The 21555-nt window shown below is 40.5% G+C and overlaps 1 protein-coding gene across 1 annotated transcript in view; it reads left to right on the forward strand.

The window, feature by feature from the left end:
• The first annotated feature begins 38 nt into the window (after nucleotides 1-38).
• Nucleotides 39-21555, forward strand: part of INO80 (INO80 complex ATPase subunit) — a 68181-nt gene continuing 46664 nt past the window's right edge. The window contains exons 1-14 of the mRNA XM_080592294.1: nucleotides 39-385; nucleotides 8097-8282; nucleotides 9155-9321; nucleotides 9423-9490; nucleotides 10970-11131; nucleotides 12652-12772; nucleotides 14045-14259; nucleotides 15293-15346; nucleotides 16858-17061; nucleotides 18384-18579; nucleotides 18771-18838; nucleotides 19159-19368; nucleotides 19945-20025; nucleotides 20859-20954. Of these exons, the coding sequence (XP_080448420.1) occupies nucleotides 8140-8282; nucleotides 9155-9321; nucleotides 9423-9490; nucleotides 10970-11131; nucleotides 12652-12772; nucleotides 14045-14259; nucleotides 15293-15346; nucleotides 16858-17061; nucleotides 18384-18579; nucleotides 18771-18838; nucleotides 19159-19368; nucleotides 19945-20025; nucleotides 20859-20954 (1785 nt within the window). The 5' untranslated portion in view covers nucleotides 39-385; nucleotides 8097-8139. The remainder of the gene's footprint in view (nucleotides 386-8096; nucleotides 8283-9154; nucleotides 9322-9422; nucleotides 9491-10969; nucleotides 11132-12651; nucleotides 12773-14044; nucleotides 14260-15292; nucleotides 15347-16857; nucleotides 17062-18383; nucleotides 18580-18770; nucleotides 18839-19158; nucleotides 19369-19944; nucleotides 20026-20858; nucleotides 20955-21555) is intronic.

The raw sequence follows: 21555 nt of genomic DNA on the forward strand, positions 1-21555 counted from the left end.
GGGCCGGGCGGCGGGCCGGGGGCGGCGGGGGGCGGCGCGGGGCTCGATTGTTCAGGCCTGGGCATGGCGCCTCTCCTCCCCCCCGCCATGGCTCCCCGTGTCCCTGCTCCTCTCCTCGCAGTGAGCCAAAGTGGCCGCCGCCGCCGTCCCCGCGCCCGCAGCCGCCGCCTCCTCCTCAGCAGCAGCAGCAGCCGCGCGGGCGCCATCTTGGCGAGGCGGGAGCCGGGAGCGCCCCGCGCCACGACACGGGCGGCGCCAGCCCCGGCAGCGCGGGGCGAGAGGCCGGGCGGAGCGGAGCAGAGCGGCGCACCGAGCCCCCGAGACGCCCCCGGCCCCCCGGCGCCGCCGCCCCGCAGCCGGAGCCGGGCCCGCCGCCGCCGCCCAGGTGAGCCGCACGGCGCCGCCGCCTCCGCGCCGCCCGGGCCGGGGGCAGCGGGGCCGGGCCGGGGCCGGGCGGGACGAGCCGCGGGGACAGGCCGCGGCCCACCCCCCCCCCCCCCCCACCGCCCGCTCGGCGGCGGCGGCGGCAGCCGGGCCTCTTCTTAAAGGCGCAGGGCCCCGCCCGCCCGCACCGCCGGGGGGGTTCCCCGGTACCCCCCCCCCCCCCCCATCCCCGGACGGGGACCGGGACCGGGGGGGGGGGTTGGGGCGGGTGGGGGTGGGGCGCCGCCGGCACCTGCGGCCGCACGTGCGCGCGGGGGGCGGCGGCGCGTGCGCGAAGGGGGGGGGGGAGGAGGGGGGGGAGCGGGCGGTGCCCGCGGGCAGGGCTCGGGAACGGGGCCCCCGCACCGGCACCCCCTTAACGCGGGGGGGGGGCGGGGGAGGAGGAGGAGGAGGAAGGAGGCGGCGCGGCGCCAGCCCCGGGCCCGGCCGCGCCGTGGACGGCTGCGCGCTGCCGGCACCCTCGGGCACGGCCTCGGCGGGCGCCGCTCCCGCGGGGTGCGGGGGCACCGGGGGGAAATGGGGCGCTCCGGGGGCGGGGGGCGCTGGCACGGGCTGCGCGGAGAGGCTGGGGGGGGCAGCACCGGGTGCTCCCGGCCGGGCGCGATGGGGCGGCCTGGGCGGCCGGGAGGTGCCCTGCACATGGCACGGGGTGGGAGCCGCGGGGGCTTCAAGGCCCCTTCCCACCCGGCCCGTTCTGTCGTGCTAGTTCCTTCAGGCGAACTTCGCCGTGTGCTTTCAAAATAATTAAAAGTAAAACCTCTTTTTATATTGAAGCTTATTTATGTCTGTTTCTGCAATTTTACTTTACTCTCAGACAAATCTGTCACATGGATTTGTGCAGCGCGCCTCATACAGTTACACGTCCCCAAAACGCGTGAATCAGAAATACCACTTTTGCACTGTCATTCCTCTAACACGTACACATAAGCGTAGATCCTGATACCCCCTGGTTGCCGAGGTAGTGAGCAGTGAGCGAAAAGAGCACGAGGGAGGCCTGCAGCCCAAACTCTTTCCCAATGCTTAAGAGCATTTCCTTTAATTCACTTCTGGGCATCTCTCACTTGTACTTTATTAAAGTTGCTTAAAACCCTGCGTTGCGTTTCTTGGCTGTTTAAATGATCAAGTTCTGCTCCGCTTGGGGATAACGTAATAAGCTGTAAATTCTGCAGCAAGCACGCTGCTTGACAAGCTAAATTACATGCTAGGGGTTGTTTTGGATGGCAAGAAGAAAATGGTCCTCTTAGAGCTTTCTTGGGCATAGTTCCCCCTCCGCGGGCTGGGACAGGGGGAGCAAAAACCAAACCGTCTGTCTGCAGCTCGTGGTCTGTGTACACAGCGAGGGGTGAAGCAATGTCGGAGTACGAGGGTAACAGGGTAACAGTCGGTGCGCTTGCGTAGCACGGGGACTGGAAGCACCGTCAGAGGTCTCAAGTGCTGGCGGCTGCCCTTCTGGGGCAAGACGTAATCTCCCTGAGCGACTACTACGTAGTTCGATGGCTTGCCTTCTTCTGGTTAGCTTCCTGCTAGTTTGAACGTGGAAGCAGAGCTGTGACATGCCAGCTTCTGCGCTTGGTATCTCTGAAGGTGTTCTGTGATTCGCTTACGTGTGCGCTTCCAGTAAGGTTTTTGTAGAGCTGTACAGCCTTTTTTTTTTTTTTTTTTTAATAGTCTGTGACCATTATTTCTGCAATTAGAAAATTCAGGGCCTGTGTCTCAATGGCTCTTCTCTGCGTTTAAAAGCAATTAAAAAGTGGAACGGAGATCAATGAAGTGCTGTCTCATTCCTTGGAAAGCAATATAAAACCTAGCCACAAAAGCAAATCAGCAAAGTACCATATATAGAGCAGTATCTAGGTTTAACTAATTTAATTACTCAGAAAAGCAATTAAAAATGACTTCTTATCCATTTCAAACCAAAAAGGTGCAAACGTCTTCAGTTGTATATGCTTGTTGTTTATTCATTCAGCTTGAATTTAGTGGAGACTGAAGGCTTTTAAGTTCATATAAATATCCTCTCTGGTTTTTGAAAAGCAATAATCTCTTGTGTATCAAAGTTATACTTAAGAAATTTACTGCCATAAAAAGACTTCACGGGGATTATGTTTTACTTTAAGATCTGGCATATAGTGTACCACGGAGAATGGTTGTCAGTGTAACTATACGCTTATCAAAGCAAACTAAATGCTCGTCTTTTCCCTCTCAATGTTTTAGTTCTCTTCCAAGCAAAATACCTCTTCAAGCTGTTTTATGCCACCACGATCGCCTGTATTAGAGATTACATGCATATAAGGAAATTGGCAAAAACATACCAAACTGATATTACTGTACTCACATAAATTTTCCACGTAAATCTTGATTTATTCATGTGGATGTACATGTTTGTGTCAGGAGTCGTTCTGGAGACATTACTAAGACATCCTTACAGTATTCTGCTATTCTGAGGAGAGTTTGCCTGATTGATTCGTAAATTTCCTCAAGGAAAAAAAAAAAAGGATGTTAGATGTTCATTTCAGCTTGGAGAATCTCGGCGAGTTGGTGCCAAAATGCAAAACATGAAAAGACCACACAAGAAAAAATAGAGGATTGCTAAAATTGTGAGAGAAAAAAAGCGTAGAAGGTCATATTCTTGCTCCCTTGGCTTCATTTCTTCATCCTGGTCTATGGATAAAACTTTGAATGATGTAAACAGGGATATGAGAGAGACATAATTTCCTTGTGTAAGCTGGGATTTCTGCTTTTTGTCTGTTTAAATGTGTTGCCCGTGTTCTTGCACTAGTTAGAGGGAGGAGAGACGGGAAACTGCTTTTGTGGGCTGAAATATTTGAGCAAGTAGGTGTGCTCTCCCGACAGCTGGTAACAGTTCATATACGTATGTGTAGTGTGTGGCAACTGAGAGAGACCCTTTGGATTAGTTTTACCTTGCTGATTTGTCTTGCATCTTAGATTTAGTCGTAGGCTGAGAACAGGCACTGTGGATTAGCTGCTGTGCTCTACCTTGTACCTGCACGGTAGCTTGTGTTTGTGCATGAGCCCTCAGGAGTGCAATTACTGTCATTATTTGCTATAATGTTTGATGCCGGTGTTAGGCGTAAAGAAAAGAAAAAGTAATCTTCTGGGCCTTACCTGAGATGTGGAGATGCCAGTGACTGAGGAGAAGACGACTCCGGAGAACCCATCCAAAGCAAAAATCCCTTCCAGCTGGTGGGCAGGCAGAAGTTCTGACCTGCAGCGTGCCCCTTACGGGGCTTTCAATTGATACTGGTAGCAAAAACCTGCCGGACTCCATTCAGAAATGGCCAGTAGGTATTTATTTAAACTGGGAGAGTCTACTTTTAAAGCTAAGCTGCTTCGTGAAAACACTGGTTTTGCTCCTTCGTTTGTGTAGGTTGATGGGTATAAAAATTAGAAACCTTGTTATAATGCGTAAGTCCACTTTCCGAGGATGTCTTTGAAGGGTTCTTCTCCAGTGCTGGGTGTTTGCTTACTGATTAGACAGTGTGATGGACAGACTTGAAAAACAAAGTAAATGAATAAACCCCACACCTACATTAACGTGGAATTGAGCAATGCGATTTAAAGGACAAGGAGGGTGTCTTAAAAAATGAACTTAGATCTTTGAAAAAACATCATTTTGAAGGTTATTTATATGGATTTGGTAGCTGAACTCAGAACCTTGTGGTGGTATTTGACTTGTGCCTTTAATAATTGAAAGGGCCACGTGATGCAATTAAATAGTTTCAGTGTGAACTTCTGATTAGGTAAGAACGCTGAAGGATTCAAAGTGCGAGCCAGCCTGCGCAGCAGATATTTAGTTCCAAGTGCGCATTTTCTAGGCTGTTACTGCTCTGGGGGAGATGAAGGGAGAAGAGAGAAAGAAAATAACTACTGAATTTGATACTGAAACTTCAGATCAAGTTGGAGTACATCAGTAAGAAAGTTGTGATGGCAGAAGGATTACCCTGCAGCATCCAGTCATTTTACCACCTGTAACACATTATTTACCTAAATGTTACCACCAGTAATGAAAACCATTCTGAAAATCTCTCTGTTTCTCTAGTCTTGGTTTGTTTCCAAGATGGCAAGGAGAAAATGTCCTCACCGTATAAATCCACTGAAACAATGTCTTGGTGCAGTTTCATGACCGCTGTTCCCTACTGCAGTGGGTAGGGCTGTTGGGTGCATCCCTTTGGCTTGCTCCCCCCCCTTCTCTCGCGTCGATATACAAGCGGGTTTTGCCTTTGGAAATCTTTGTTTCTTAAAACCTAGAATGGGAACAAAAGAACAGAGAATAAAGATGGATCTCTGTTGGCTTACCAGGTTATTACTTTGATCAGGAGAGAAGCCCTGTGCGGCTGTTAGTGTATAAATAAATGAAAGCCTGAACCATTCTGTATTTAAGATGCCTCTGTAACACTGAATTTGTTTGGGGCATTTTAAAGATATTTAAGAATATTGTTAGGCTTGCCTGTGATTATTTGATTATTCAGTAGGCTGGATACCAACCAGTAACTGTTCTGAAGACAAGAGTAATTAACTTTGTGTGTACAGGAGCCTCTTGGGACAAGGAAAATAGGAAGACAAGCAAAAGCTTGTCTTCTAGGGTGAAGCATAGAGCCCTTTTACTGTGTCAGCACAAGGAGGACTTGGAGTATGGAAATGTAAGGCTTCTAGGACCGGGAAGTAACGTTTAAGAACACAGGTGTCTGAAAAAAGCGCAGACAGACAGGTACTTGGCATGTCTCGTAGCACACAACAGGTGAGTTCAGTTTGTTAAGATAGGGAATGAACGACTACGTTTGCCTACGAAGCCCGTGCGGTAGGAGTGAGCCACTTTTGAGCAAATCTCAGAGTTTTCTGGTTAGTGAACACATTGGATGGCATCACTTTTTCTTGGGGCCCTATATGCCACACAGATTTGGAAGCAGCGTTCTGCTGGGCTGTCTCTGGAGCCCGAGGAGCCCCGCGGCGGGTCGGGGACGCGGCCTGGTGGCAGCTCCGGGCCAGGGGCCCCTGGGCAGCCGGAGGAGCATCCAGCTGCTCCTTTTAGGTCAGGTAAATGGTTGCCTTTGCCATGCCTCCGACCCGCTTGCTGTCTGGCAGTTAAGGACTTTGCCTCAAATCTCTCTCATTATTTTTCCCTTTATTTTGCTGTTAAGCTCCTATAGTTATTTTAGGCTAAGTCTCATTGGGGTGAAAAAGAGCATGTTCAGTCTGTCGTCGTCCTCAGAAGTGATGAATCCGTTTGAAGTCATGGGTGCTTACTGCCCTCTTCTAGGGACAGGAGGCAGGTTGCTTTCCTACAGTGCTACCAGGTGCTGAGTTTGGGGAAAGGGCTCTTCTGCAAAGAGCTGAGAGGCGAAGGATGCCCTGCGCTTCTGAGCAAAATCATTAAACAGTGGTTGCGTGTGGTGTTTTGGTTGGGAAACTGGAGTAACACAGCATTAACATAACTCATGCTAGTTCTTGTTTTATCACTCCTTTTCAAAACATATCTGTAAAGGGATCATCATATTTTTTCTGGTATGATACTAGGTGTTGGATCTTGCTCCTTACTATATATATCATTTTTGTTAAGCTGCTCGTAAGATACGTATCAATATTGCTAATGGGAAATAAAAGTCTTTCCACCTTTTTGGTGTCCTTTTCTGTCCCTCCCACAATGATTTCTTCCATCATAAGCACAAGTTTCACGTTTCATCTCATTTTCTAACTTCTTTATTTTCTTCATGACCCCACCCTGTCTTTTGGAAGACAGTCTTTGATTTTAGGTAGTGCTTGTTTGTGGGTGGTTGTGTTTTTTTGTTTGTTTGTTTTTTTTTCAGACAGTTGTTAAAAAATGTGGCACACATAGGTGAAAGTTTCTTGGAAAACACAAATCGTAATCCCTTTTTTGTACAGAAGGCTTTGGGGTGCTTTCTTCTGTCTGTTAACCTCTGCTTGAAACCTGTTTCATGACAGATGTCATTTATTCTATTTCTGTCAGGTGTAAGAAGATGTAGCATATAGAAAATTGAACGTAGATAGCTTGAGTCTAAAAGTCATTTTTAACTGAGGGCTGTTATCCTGTCTAACACCTCCTGGCATGCTGCTGTTTATTCTGTGTGAGTAAAGACATTAAATCGTGACTAGGTGTTTATTAAGAAATAATAAAATTTGCTCTTGTTCAACCACTGCTGATAGTCTCAAGGTGGTAATCGTTCTTTTGTAATATTGGAAGTTTTGAATCTGCTTTGTATATTGTTTTTTTGGGGTTAACAGACTTGGAAAATTTTAGATGCTGATTTTTGGACTGTGTACGTGGAGAGAACAATTTGAAGAGCAGATGCTCAATTTGTGTTTTCACTCGTATAACCTTAAAACAATTCACTCAGTAACAATTCAATAATTGAACAGATACAAAATCCTATGCAGTAAAATAACGTGAAGTTTACTTCAGATTTGTAGTATCTCTGAGAACTAACACAAACCAGAAGAATCCTTTAGAAGAATATTTAATCTAAATCTTTCAAAAGCTATTTTTATTTTTGTCATCCAACATGTGCAAAAGCTGTAGTTAAAGGCGCTTATTTATTAGTAAATACCATATTTATGGCATTGACAGCCTTTTCAGTTGCAGTTACAACTCTGAATTTGGAAATCAGTTAAAATTATCTTGCTGTTACTGTATCACTTATGACGTCTTTCCTAATCGAAGAAAACTACAATTCCAGTTGATGGACCTATTACTGTAACGATTGATAGGACATCTTGTGCAATAAAGAAAAGTAAAACTGCAATTGACAGAACAATAAAATGATAGCTTTGGTTTTAAAGTACATACGATGCAATACTGTGGGGTATTTTGGCGGGGGGGGGAAGTCTGAGAATCCAAAGTCCTGGGAACAAATGAAAAGTCAGGAAGGCTATTTTTATTATTTGAAAAAACAAAGCTGGAGAATAGTCTAAATTTGTAAATGGAAAAAGGTTGTAATACATTGCTAATTATATATTCCTTTTTCTTTAATGAAGATAACAGTTTAGAGGGGCAGGTTTTCTGGTCAAGCATTGTAGCTTGCGCAACAGGTAGCAGCTATATTCTGAGGGCTGTAAGGCTAGCATTGCCTTTAAGTAAGGGAAAGGCCTTACAAGTATTCTGTAGGCTGCAGCTGTGAACTGAATGATAAAAACAACATAAGAAAAGTATTTTTAGTATTTCCTTTCTGGAGGAAAGCAGCTTTATATACATATATAATTCAACTAAATAATTTAATTGCACTCATTTGACTTTCATGATACACGGCTGCCTTTTTGTAAGAGTTAAATATATTTAACAGTGAAGAAAGTTTGCTTTAGATGTTCAAGGACCGGAATCGTTTTACTTTCCATTTCTATGTCCTCATTTGCTAAAGCATTTGAATTATACTAGGTCAGTGCAGTGCTCATTCTTATCAAATAGCATCCACAAATTCATAATTTTGTGGTGGAAAGTTTAGTCTGAATTTCTGCTTGTTTGGTGAATATACCTATTAACTGCAACCTAAGCCTTTTTCCCCAAACTTCTTTGGTTACGTGTTAAGTATTGGCATTTGGTGTAGCATGTGTTTTCCTACTCACCTAGTTCTTTCTTGTTGGAGGTGGCAGTGATGACGATGGTTGTTGTTTCCTCTTGACAGCTGTGTGTTCCGAGGCGTCTGTGCATGAGGAGAAGTTTGTTCTATGGCCTCGGAGCTGGGCGCCAGGGAGGATGGCAGCTGCTCAGAGCTGGCAAAACCCCTCTATCTGCAATATCTGGAGAAAGCTCTGCAGTTGGATCAGTTTTTACGACAGACATCTGCCATCTTTAACAGGAGTATATCCAGGTACCCAAACCTTCTCATTAGGATTACCAAGGACAGACAAGCATTTTTATAATATTGTTCCCAGGCAACACCGTAGTAGGGGGTTTATTAGTGACTTGCTCATTATAAACTCATTTCCTGTAAACATTTTGCACTATGCTTTTTACTTCACGTTGATAATCAGCATATTGTCAGCCCAGGTTCAACTTGGCAAGATGTTTTAAAGCTCTTTCATAGTTGAGTGGCCAAAACTTTCTTTGCCAGCAAAAAATAGGATGAACAAGCATTAAGTTGATTTTTCAGGGAACTGGCACGTAGCCTTAAGCAAAATGCAGACTGTGTTCTCGGATGCAGCATTTATACGACAGTAGGTTGTACCACTGAGAAGTGAGTCATCAGAGGTACACTTCTGTCCCAAAACAACTTACATTTAATTTCATCAGTGTTTTGGAACTGCAGACTTACAGAACTGTAAAGTGTGTGAGTAATAGATAACAGGTGTATTACAGGCATGTAATAAGATCCACACGAGGAGCAGAGGGGAAAAAAAATGCCTTATATCTTTCACATGTACGGTAGTGCTGAGAATGACAGTGTTGTGCTTTGGTTTGACTCAACACTTAGTTTCTTGGTTAGTTCATGCTCTTCAAATTAAAGAATCTAGTTAGAGACTCGGGGTGTGGGTTGATAGCGTAGCCAGACTGGTCTGATCATTAACTGCTCCTGAGAAGGAAATTATTAACAGTGCTATTTCTAACGTGTAGACTTAAAGCTGAGGCTGACTCAGTTCTCAGGCTTCCAAGCAAATGGCTGCATGCAAGGAAAGTTGCGTATGTGCCTCCTATTTTGTATATTTTCCTTTCGTTGTCACCGTATTATGTATCTTCTTGCAGTGATGAAAGTGAGGATGGATTGGATGACAATCCTTTGCTGCCTCAATCTGGGGATCCCCTGATGCAAGTTAAGGAAGAGCCTCCAAACTCTTTGCTTGGGGAATCTTCTGGAGTAGGAAATTCTGGGATGCTGAACACACATTCCTTGAATGGAGTATTGCAGCCAGGTAGTCATCCACTAAGTTCAATCTCTGCTTACTTTGTGGTAAGCTGGGAAAAGCATAATTTCTTAGGAAATTTGTTTTTATCTTTTTTTTTCTCTAAACAGAACCAAAGTCTGAAAAAGGGAGCTTGTATAACTTTTCTAAGCTGAAGAAAAGCAGAAAGTGGCTGAAGGTAAGAATATTGCAAAGAAAAGCAGCTGTTAGGAAATCTGAGGAGGGTCCCAGTTAATACCTTGTTGACAGTGGTAAATGAGGGATTCTGTCTTATCATTTGGTGTAGATCGTGGAGATCCAAACATGTAAGAAAGTAGCAGAAAAAAGTTGAGCACAGGTCAGAGCATTACCTCAAATGAAATTGGCAAATACAGTAAGTTTACAGTAAGCTTATTTGTTCCCATCTCAGTAGTCCATTTAATTTTACTTTACATGTAAGCTATTTCTAAGCTACCAAGAGCTTAGAAAGCTAGACAAATGTGTTTAAGAGCTGCCCTAAATGATCTGACGCAGTTTTAATTGATGCAAAATATCATGTTGAAGAAGAAGCCTAAGGTGATACAGAAATGTATTAATATTTGATATCTTGCTGAAAAGAGGCCTTCAAAGGAATTCTTTACAAATATCTTGTACTATATTGGTCTGTTTGCTGCACTATTTTTTGAAGTAACTGGAGTTAGACTAATGTCCCTTGCTAAGAAGAAATCGATGTGTTTTTTTTGTTTTGTTTTGTTTTTCTTTCTACATTAAAAAAAACACTGACCAAAGTTTAAAAAAAAAGACATTCTACAGAGACTTCTCATCTTAGAAACATGGAGAAAGAAGAAAATGTGATGGTTGATAATAAGTATTGTTAAGATCTTGAGTAGAACAAAATAGGATTACAGTCTCTAGATTTAAGGCTTTCATTTTCATCAGGTAGTGAAATGGACAGTAGACATTTCAGTTTTGGTAGCAGCAGCATTTTAGTTAAATTTCAGAGAGTATACATTCAGTAGCGTGAAGTAATTGTAGTGCACTATACAAATTACAGTGAGCTATTATGAAGTACATTAAATGGACATTTGGGACTGAGCTGAAAGTTTGTTTCTGAAGATGTACTCAGTACAAGGCCCGGATGAGGAAGGAAAGAGAGAGTAGAAAGGTGGCATTATGCCATCTTTGCCTTCTCATTGTACTGCAGCCTTCTCTAGTTAGCAAAAACAGCTTGCCAAGAGGTCAGTTGAGAGCCAAACCTGGTACAGGTGGTAGAATAGCAGGTCAGGCTGTACAAATGGTGTAGCAAAGCACCTGCAACCATGTGGCATAAAATACCCCTGCTTGTATCCTGATTTTTCTCACTGCTGGAAAGAATCTTCCAAGATTAGGAGCATCTGCAGTGGGTTTTAAAGTATCTTAATTTTAATTAAACTTACGGAAAACTACCTCCCTGAAAATCAGAAAACTTGCATTTGATTAACTGCTAAACAGTATTGTATGTCAGAAAATGATTTTCCATTTGAGGCATTTCAGATGTAAGATACTTTGTAAAGGCTGAGTGTTGTGGCTGGGCCAGGTCTGCCGGCTCTTTATTAGATAAAGGCTCAAGAGCATTCTGCATAAATAAACAGTACAGGGACTTGTGAGTGTTAAATTAGTCTCCGTTTATTCTTGTTAGAGTATCCTTCTGAGCGATGACTCCAGTGACACAGATTCACCAAGTGATGAGGATGGAGAGGATGAAGAAGAATTTTCTCTTTCAAGGGAGGAGCTTCACAATATGCTGCGATTACACAAATATAAGAAACTGCATCAAAGTAAATATAGCAAAGACAAAGAGGTAAAAATCCAGAACTTTTGTATTTCCTTGATTTTTATTCTCTCTTTCAGTTGCGTTTTTTTAACTGCTTTTACCTTTTTCTGAAAAATGATAACATTTTGTGGACTAGAAAATACCCTAATGTTTGATGAACTAGAACAATCTACTATCAGTTTCAGACGAGGGTTATTTAATTAGTTATGTACAGATTGAAAAGCTGTTGATCCCTTATGCTGAGAATCTCTTGATAGCTTACATAGATAGTATAGGTACACATGTACACATAGCTTCTGCAACACTTGTTGTGTTCGTTAGAGCAAATGTAGAGTGCTAGATTTGGATGATACATACCAAAACTGAGATGCCATGGGTTTCAAGTCTACAATTAAACCTAAAGCAGTATATTTGCATCATCATCAAGGCAGCAAGTAGTAAGGTGATGTTTACCTTCTTGAAAGAGAGTTCTTTACTGTTTTGTGTAATTCTTTTGAGTTTTACTTGACTTGATTTTTTGCCTTACCTTTCCTTTCTATTTTAGATTTTCTTCTCATGTTCTTTTTTTCCTCTTCCTCATAAGAAAATATCCTGCTGCATTTCTACATTTTTCGATATTGTGCCAAGTTTTGACTATTTTGATTCTAATAATGTATTTCTTTGAATTACAAGAGCTTTGGCAAAAAAAATAATTACTGTTTTGAATTGTGCCAGAAAGTGGGTCTCAGATGAAAGAAGTCATCCTATTCTGCTATCACAAGATGTGTATGAAACAAAAATTTGTCATTGCTTTGAAATTTCTCCAAAAGAGTGGAGAAATAGTTTTCCCACCCAAGTCTTTGCTTGTGTCCACTTCTTTCCTTTGCTTTCTCATTAACTTTTAAACCCAGATTGTGTTGGGTTCTCTTGAAATACTACGTAACTACACAAACATTCATACATCCAGTTTTCAGATAGGTCGTAATTTTCATGTTTATATGTAACCTCTATATAATTCTTTAATATTTTAGCTGAATATTGCTTTGAATATACTTTTTTTTTTTTTTTTTTTAGAATCTGCAAGCTGCTGAGGCAGCTATACTTTTACTAGATAATATTCAAGTTGTTTGTTCCTGTGGAAATCTTTTAAATGCCTTTTATCTAAACTCATCCTTTGTTATCCTTTGGCATGATCAAGTAGGACATGTATGTGATTTGGGAATGCAAGCAAAACAAAGAGGAAGTCCTTGATGGGGCCGTTGTCCATAACGTGCTGCCTTGCTGGGCAGCACCTGTATAGAGCAGTATGTTTTGAAAGTGTAAGCTTCACTGCCTGTTCTTCCCTTCTTATTTGACTGAGCGGGTTTGATTCCTTATGTAGAACATTGGAGCTACCTCTGTACACAAAGTGGTTTCACTTTGGACACTCCAATCCTTGATAACAATGCTAAATATGGAGATGCATGTTTACTGATCTCTTATTTACAATCAAAATGTGAACTTATCTCCTATCTCTGTTATCTGCTATATCTGGTTTCCATGAGTGTGCTCATTTACATCCACTTCAGTTGCAGCAATATCAGTACTACAGTGCGGGATTGCTGTCTACACATGACCCTTACTATGAGCAGCAGCGCCACCTGCTAGGGCCCAAGAAAAAGAAGTTTAAAGAGGAGAAAAAATTAAAAGGTAAAGTCACTAACCTTGTGTTTTCAAATGATTGCTGTGGTTTAAGCTCCTTTCCTGTATTATTTGTTTTGAATAAACGTAAATGCTCAAAACCTTTGAATTTTGCATGGAAAGCTAATAGCCAGTTCTGTCAAAGAAAAATCATCAGAAAATACTGTGCTTTATTGTCTGACCTCTAGAGAGTTAGGGTAAAAATGGGTAGTATAAATTGAAAGTTCATGGCTTTAGATTTTCTTTGTAGACCTCTGGATCTAGAATGAATCTGTCATGTAATAAATACTTCATAGTTCTCAACAGTCTTGGTAGTGTTTCAGAATCCATAAATATTGTTGTGTATCATGGTTCATTTGTTCTTTTTTTTTTTTTTTGAAAACATGATAGTTTCTTGAAAAAAAGTAAGAAGCTATCCAGTACCTGATACAGTTATTCATGAATGAGTAATTCTAGTGACATGGAAATAATAGGAAGTGAGATTGTTTTTGGAAATTAGAGGGAACTTAGAATTGATGTCCAAAATGAGTTAAAATAGAATTACTTCTGTAACCTCTCAGCTGGAGTTTCTCAGATGCATGTTTGGTGAGAAGTACAGTTTCCTTTCTTGTTTGTGCTGGCAGCATCTGTTGATCTGTAAGGAGGAAGGAAGAGAAGGCTGTGAACTGTCAGTGTAAGGTAGATTCTAGTGCAAGTACTTTAGTTTGAGCTGGTTTTTTTTGTTGTTGTTTTTTAAGGAGATTATTTTGGACTTACCTTCTTCCTTCCTGTCTATCTGCAAGTTCCTTTAATGTTCATTTTTTTTTCTCCTCTATTCTTGTAGCATCCATGGTTTTGCATGCTCTCAAAGAGTATTTTTAATATCTGATAATAGTGTCTGGTAGTTCCCTCTGAAAGCTGTATCTGCAGTAAGAGATAACATGCCAGTCTCTTTAATGGCAAGTTTGGTTTGAAACTTACCCTACCAAATGCTGATGTTGTTACCTTTAGATGTGTTATCTTTACGTGTCTTGAATAAAATTTTACCACAGAACAAGAAGCACTATACCAGCTCCTAGGGTGTGTTTCCATGCAGGGAAACATGCCATAGGAATTAGTTTCAAAACAAAGAAGTAAGTGGATGGTACTAGAATTGGCAAGCATGGATAAGTTTGGCTTTTTGTTGGTTCCATGCAAAAATTGGCTAGGATAGCTTACTTAGGACACATGTCTGACTAAATGTGGAAGTTCCCAAATATAAGCTTAAAAAAAAAAGACTTCATGATCATTGTTTTCATGCAGGCAAGTTGAAAAAAGTAAAGAAAAAGAGGAGACGGGATGAAGATCTCTCTTCAGAGGAGTCACCACGACGCCACCATCACCAGACCAAAGTTTTTGCCAAGTTTTCTCATGATACGCCACCACCTGGGTCCAAGAAAAAGCATTTGACTATTGAACAACTTAATGCTCGTCGGCGGAAAGTGTGGCTTAGCATCGTTAAAAAGGAGTTGCCAAAGGTGAGCTTGGCTAGTGGCACTGCATTAGTGATGATAACAAGAAAGTGAGATAGAAAATTAATTCAGTGGAGAGGTGACACTTGGAAAACTAGAGTAAAGTGAGAGCTGATTTTCTGGTGGTCATCAATGGCCACGCTGATATGCTGGTATCTGTAAGCAAACTGCAGTTCTAATTTCTTACCACCAATGGTATCTGAGTGGATCATGCAGTGCTTTGCCACTACTTTCATTTGGCTATCCAACCCCTTTCTATGAACAGCACATTAAACTCAAGCAGGTACTCCCACTAATCTGCAGGATAGCTATGTAATGCAAACCAGCATCTTGGTCTTGTGCTAAGTTCAGGAGAGGCATTTCCAATCATTACAGCTTGCATATTTTTTGAAACTTAGTTCAGAAACAGCCTAGGGAAAACTTTGTCATTTACAGGAGAAGCTTTAGGCACGTTTGTGATAGCTTGGTTCACTATCACTAGTTCTCTGATATGTCATCAGTGGACCTTAAAACCTGCTTTTGGGTGTACACTGTTAACAGACTTTGAATTTCTAGCAAGTTGAGTATGACTGATGGCTGTATCATCCTTTATGGACTTATATACCAGGCAAAGGATAGGTGCAATGTGCCAGACCTTGTATTTTCAAAAGACTGATTTTGGTGATGTGAACAACATGGGATCTACATTAACTCTTAATATATTTGGGAAACAGTGGAAACATCTTTTGTTTAAGTGATGACAGTTGAATAGAAGAGCCCTATTTTGCAGAAGTAATAATTAAAGAAATCTTCCTGAAAACGGAGATGTTTTACATGCTTCCTTTAGGAGCTGGAGTACATTTATGCATGCCTTTGACTATGAAGGATGAAAGATGTTTCCATCAAAATCAAAAATAGTTACAGAACATGTACTCAATTATACAATAAAGTGCATGACTGAGGTTGACAGGTGTTAACAGCTAAAGAATGGATAGTGATATTTTAAAATACTGTAAAACTATTATCCTTTAAGTAATTTTAAGCTGGTGTTCTTTTATAGGCATACAAACAAAAAGCCTCAGCACGCAACCTTTTCCTAACCAACAGCAAAAAGGTGAGTGTTCTGCTTTATGGCGATTCTTGTATTGAATGTAATAAGCAAGTTGTAACCTCTTTGTTTCTTACAACACTGACTATACTGGTGGGACAGTATAGGAGAAAGAACTGTATATAAGTAATTTATATACAGCTTTTCAATTGTAGATGTGTTATTTTGGTGTGTTTAATAAGCAATAGAGGAAACAAGCAACATAAATTTCTTAAGTATTTTTGGTTTTCATAACATTTAGTTTATTAATTTTTAATTAACTTATGTTTGATACAATAAACTTACAATAAGACTTTGGTACGCTTTGTCGGCTTTTGAACTGCCCATCCTCTAGTTAGAATTTGTTGTTTTAAGCGTTGTTTAAATCAAAAGGGCTCTTGGAAGTATTAAATGTGTTCATAGTCTCAACTTCTATATAAGTTTAAAAATAGAAAAAAAAATCTGCTTAAATGATTGCCAAAGAAATTTATCTCCTCATCAGAGTATTATCTGAGAAGTGTCATTGTTTCTACCTAGAAGGCTTTATTGTAGGAACATTTGGTAATACTTTTCTGAGCATTTTTTAAGTGTTATGTTCAAGTGCCTGATTGATTTATATGGCTAATGAAAAAGTAATTAAGCATATGGCTGAGAATCGCCAGATGCAAGATGATGTAGGAAACTTACATTCCATATACGCATTATTAAGAAAGGGAGCATTTTCTCTCTCAGGGATGCAGAAAACAGGACCTCCTTCACTGTAGGTAGGTTCTTCTGTGGGTGTCCTTGCCAGAGACTGAATTTCTTTTTGATGTCTGAGCAAATAGTCTGTGATTATTGTGTTTGTAGGTATCACAAATTGCATGTTATACAAGTGAGTGATGCAGCAGACTTAAAGGTTTTGAAATTGCACTCTTTTCTGCTTTGTTTTCATTTTGTTTGATCATTTGAAATCTGTGTGATGGAATTGTTGATGTGCAAATTTTAGTGGAGGAAGAAAACAACTGTCACAAACATCAAACCCAGCAATTTTGGCCATTATGACAGTGACATTAATTTATGTATACTAGAATGAAAAATGACATTGTATTATGCTTCTTTATGAGATGGTGAGAAAATTGTAGGATACTCCCCCACTTTCCAGTATATTAACATGTGAATGCAATTGTGTGCTGCCAATATTGCCATTGTAGCAGCCTTATTAAAACAGCGAGAAAGAGCGGGTACCACAGAAAAATGGAATAGAGGAGTCAGAGATGTAGGTCTCCTGAGTTCCTTTCAAGGACCTATCCACCAGATCAATCCTTTAAGTATCAAGCCATGCTGCAGCTGTCTTTGGATTTGTATGCATCTCAGGAAGTTTTTGAAAGTTCATGTTGTCTCACACCGTTTCAAAAGCATTACTGCTGAGCGAAGTATCATAGTTTTTCTCTTTTGAAGGATAAGACTTGGTTGTAATTAAATTTGATGTTGTGTATTGCTGGCTTTCTCTAAATCTGCCCATTTTTCTTATGTATCCAAACCTCATTTCTCCCTAGCTTGCCCATCAGTGCATGAGGGAGGTACGTCGAGCTGCTCTCCAGGCCCAGAAAAACTGTAAGGAAACTCTGCCACGGGCACGTCGTCTTACCAAGGAGATGCTTCTCTACTGGAAAAAGTATGAAAAAGTAGAAAAAGAACATCGGAAACGAGCTGAGAAAGAAGCTCTGGAACAACGCAAGCTGGATGAGGAGATGAGAGAGGTACAGCAAAACCACAAAATGCTGATAATTCATCTCCTGAGGAGACACGGAAGTGATTAAATGATTTGAGTTTCTAAATCTGGACCACCAAATTCAGATATTTGTTCAGTTTCAGTGGTATTCCATCTGTTTCTTCTGCTATCTTAAAATTTTTTACGTAATTCTTCTGACATTAGCCAGAGGTGGTAAGAAGCCTTTGAACTACTTAAATTCTTTATAAGTGAGTGAAATAGAGGAAGGAATTAGACAAACAGCATGTGTCTTGCTGACACATACATAACTCAGTGTTACTAAGTGCCAGCCTTTTGTGATGATTTGCTCATCATTCTGAATCCAGAAGGCAAACCATCTTTTTGTTCACTTTTTTCCCCCCTACTGTAAACACATCATAATTTGTACGTGCCTTCTGTATGGTATTTGCAGAAATTGTTAGCAGAACTGTTGGGGCATACAGAGTTGAGAATTTTTATGTGATCACTTTTGGGTTGGTCAAGTGACTGATTCGTGGACTCTTTAAAAGAGTGGTAAGGGTATAATTTAAGAAAAAAAAAACTTCCTTGCCAAAGTTCTCTGGTGAGTTATAGTTGTTACCTTACATGTGCAGTGATGAGCTGAGGTTGAATCTTGAAAATACCTTATGGTTAGTTTTACGCTTAAGCCGTTAGATTATGTTTTTATGTATAGTGCTTCTCTCAATTCTTGAAAATTTGTAGATACTTTGTGATGGTTTCAACTGGCTTAAATTAATGGACAAATTCCACTGTATCATTTTTTAGCTAGAACCTAAGAATGAACAGTTTCTGCAACATCTTGCTGAACCCTGGACAATGATAATATCTCAGCAGTATGCATTTCACGTGTTCTTTCACAGTTCTCTGTACTATTAAAAAACAGAATGTTGGAGTTACCTGCTGTGATTGTCTTGAGGGTTTTTTTTTAGCTGCTTGGTTCATCTACTGTAGACCTCTATACTGCTATTTAGTTTTGTAAATCTTTCAATTTTCCAGTGTGCATAAAACTTTTAAAAAAACTTCTAAACTTTCTTTCAGGAGATTATGGTATTCTTTGCCATGATTGCTGAATTTAAAAGAACATTTCATTTACAGCAATGTTATATTTCAATATAGGTGTTTGTGGTTGGTGATGTTTCTGTTTTCAACTAATATTCTAGAATTTTGATATCAAAGTGATGTATAATACAATCTAGATTAATTGTTGATATTTTATTAGATTAAAACATTTTTTCTTGAACTATATTTTATTCTGTTTTTACCCCTTCATCTTTTTTTTTTTTTTTTTTTTTGTAAATGCTCTTTTCTTAGGCTAAGAGGCAGCAGAGAAAACTTAACTTCCTGATCACACAAACTGAATTATATGCCCATTTTATGAGTCGTAAACGAGATATTGGACATGACGGAATACAGGAAGAAATCCTACGCAAACTGGAAGACAGCTCTACCCAAAGGCAAATTGATATTGGTGGTGGAGTAGTGGTCAACATCACCCAGGAAGATTATGGTAAGCAATTCATGCACAATCCTTCTTTTGCACTCTTGGAATTTATTTACTGTACTATGTGCATTCTTACGCAAATTTACCATTTCAAGCACAAAATTCTTCTGTAATTACTGGAATTTATCTGTTTTTTTTTTTTTTTTAATTTGGGTGATTAATTCTGCAGAGCTCTAACGTGAAGATGTTGTTTTCAGATAGTAACTATTACAAGGCCCAAGCTCTGAAGAATGCTGAGGATGCTTACCAGATTCATCAGGCACGGGTATGTATTTTTTGGATCCATGAAGTAAAACAGAAAGCAGAGTACTTGGTAGAGGCCCCAAAAACAGGATCTTTAATAGCAGCCAAATCAAGTAGATCAAGTTTAGATCTCGGGTACCAGATCTAAACTTGGTTCTGTTGCCCCTTTCTGTGCTTAAACAGGTAGAAAAACAAGAGATAAAGATTTGGGATATGGGAGCAGGTTCATCTGGTTTTAAGATACCCTATGTCTTAATGGGAAGTGTAAAGCCTTTTACTGTACAATTTCTTGTTAAGTTAATATGTCCATCATCTTATGCATATTTTCCTCTTCCTGTTTAGACCAGATCATTTGATGAAGATGCAAAGGAAAGTCGGGCAGCTGCTTTACGGGCTGCTAACAAGTCTGGTACTGGCTTTGGAGAGAGCTACAGTTTAGCAAATCCATCTATCCGTGCAGGGGAAGATATTCCACAGCCTACTATTTTCAATGGGAAACTGAAAGGTTACCAACTGAAAGGCATGAATTGGCTGGCCAACCTATATGAGCAGGTATCTTAGTACCTCTTGCAAATTTTTAAAAATTCTAGAAGAATTCATGTAACTTGGTCAAAAAAAAAAACTATTTTAAAAAATAGACCACATACTGTATTTGTAATGTCTTTAGAAGAAAAGAACATGTTATGTAAACCACTTACCAGTATTCTTGAATTATTTAGGAAGTAACAACCTTGAATGGGACATTAATTTTGAGATTCTTTATGTGGACATTTATACAAATGTTTATCACCTAGGTTATACACTGAGGGGACTTCTGCTGCTCCATGTTATATACAATTTCAGGCTTTGGGCAGCTTGTAAACTGCAGGCAACGTTGCCCTCGTGTATATATCCAGTTCACAATATGATCGTGAAATGCAGATGGGCTGAGGGAAAAAAAATCAGGCCTAGAAATGAATGAAAGTGTGGTTGAGATAAATTATCTCTCAGTAGAAGACCTAAAAGGGGATAGGGTGTTTTAGAGTTGTCATAGTGGGGCTGCTTATCGTAAATTCAGTGGGAAGCATTTTTCAAATCTTTTATGGATCAAAAAAAGTAGTAAGGTGTTAATTTATGGATCTTTCACAGGGCATCAATGGAATCCTGGCAGATGAAATGGGTCTGGGTAAAACAGTGCAAAGTATTGCTCTCCTTGCACATCTGGCTGAGGTAAGTGGATTACAGGTTTTTCCTGGTTCAGTATACTTGATAGAAGATGCATACTTTTCACATTTGGAATGAATTCTAGATTATAAAGCTTGAGTGTCTTAAAAAGTGTTTTAGCTATGGCCTTTCCTTTTGTTTTAAAGCTGTGCCTTTTAAAGGCTTTGTGTGTATGTAGCTATATATATCTGTGCGCATATAGAGAGAGAATTTTCATTTGTTCATAGAGTAATACCTTTTCATATGCACTGATTGTGAAAGCTTGACGAGAGAACAAGTTGCAGACTTAGAGGTTCCCTGAGCTTTACAAATCATAGAGACCTGTAGAAATGAAGAACAAATTCTGAACTTCATGGCAATTAGCATGCATTTCCAACCTGTGCTGGGTTTTATTTTTTTAGGAAACATAGTGATTTTCTTCTGTTCCAGGACAGACAAACAAAACAGCAAAAGCAATGGGAGCTTGCTTTATGCAGAAATACAGAGAGAGATGTGTAGGTAGAGTAAAAAAAAAAAAAAAGTCTTGATTGGCATCCAGCCACTTGCCTTAAACTGGGGATACAGGCTAATGGTACCGAGAGTAGAAGTAGCTGAAGTACTGGCCAAAGAAATGACCATTATCTGTATTTGTTTATATTCCTTGTGATACCAGTTTGATGGTACTATCAGCCATGATACTGGAAGGCTGTGCAGAGCCAAAGGCTCTTGAGCTCATATGTACGGAAGGGACAACAGGTAGTTAGACTTGTCTTCGTGGTGCACTGCAACTTCAGATTTTTGGAAGCCTACATAGGGCTTTTAATTAATCTGTGATTTTTTTTTTAATATGTCTATTGCAGAGAGAGAACATCTGGGGACCTTTTTTAATAATTTCACCTGCCTCTACTCTTAACAACTGGCACCAGGAGTTTGCCAGATTTGTTCCTAAATTCAAGGTAATAAGCATGTGCAAGAAAGTTCTGTGTTATCTCAAAAGCGAACTGTGTTCCTCCCCCAGGTTTTCTTTGCCACATCTGGGTGCCTCATCTTGAAATTTGAAACTCTGTATTGGGCCTGATTCTGATTTTTTCCATCATCTTGTCTTTCTGAAGCGTTAAATTATCTAGGGCTTGAAAATGTTCTTTCTTGAATTATGTGATTTTCATTTTGCAACAGCTTAAAGACACGGTCTCAGTGAGGAATTGAAGTGAGGTGGGGAGTGGATGTTCAGTTCTATAGAATGTGGGCCTGGCAGCAAGCCCAAAAATGTTTCAGTCTAATGTACTCTCTTTAGGTCTGGAGCAGTGTTTTCAGTCCTTCATATCAATCTGAGTAAGGTAAAGATTGTATGTAAACAAAACTAGAACTCTAAACAGATCAGGAGAGAAAATGCAGTTATTATTAAAGAAAAGTAGAAGAACCATAGAAATGGAGCTAGCAATCAAGAAAAAAGAAAGCAGAGGGACGCAAATGGGTAAGATCAAGAAGATAACAAGGAAATAAGTCAAGGTCTACAGTTATATTGTGAATGTGAGAAAACAGTAAAGTAGAAACTAA

The sequence above is a fragment of the Anser brachyrhynchus genome, assembly GCF_964034855.1.
Source record: "Anser brachyrhynchus genome assembly, chromosome: 5".
NCBI classification, from domain to species: Eukaryota; Metazoa; Chordata; class Aves; order Anseriformes; family Anatidae; genus Anser; species Anser brachyrhynchus.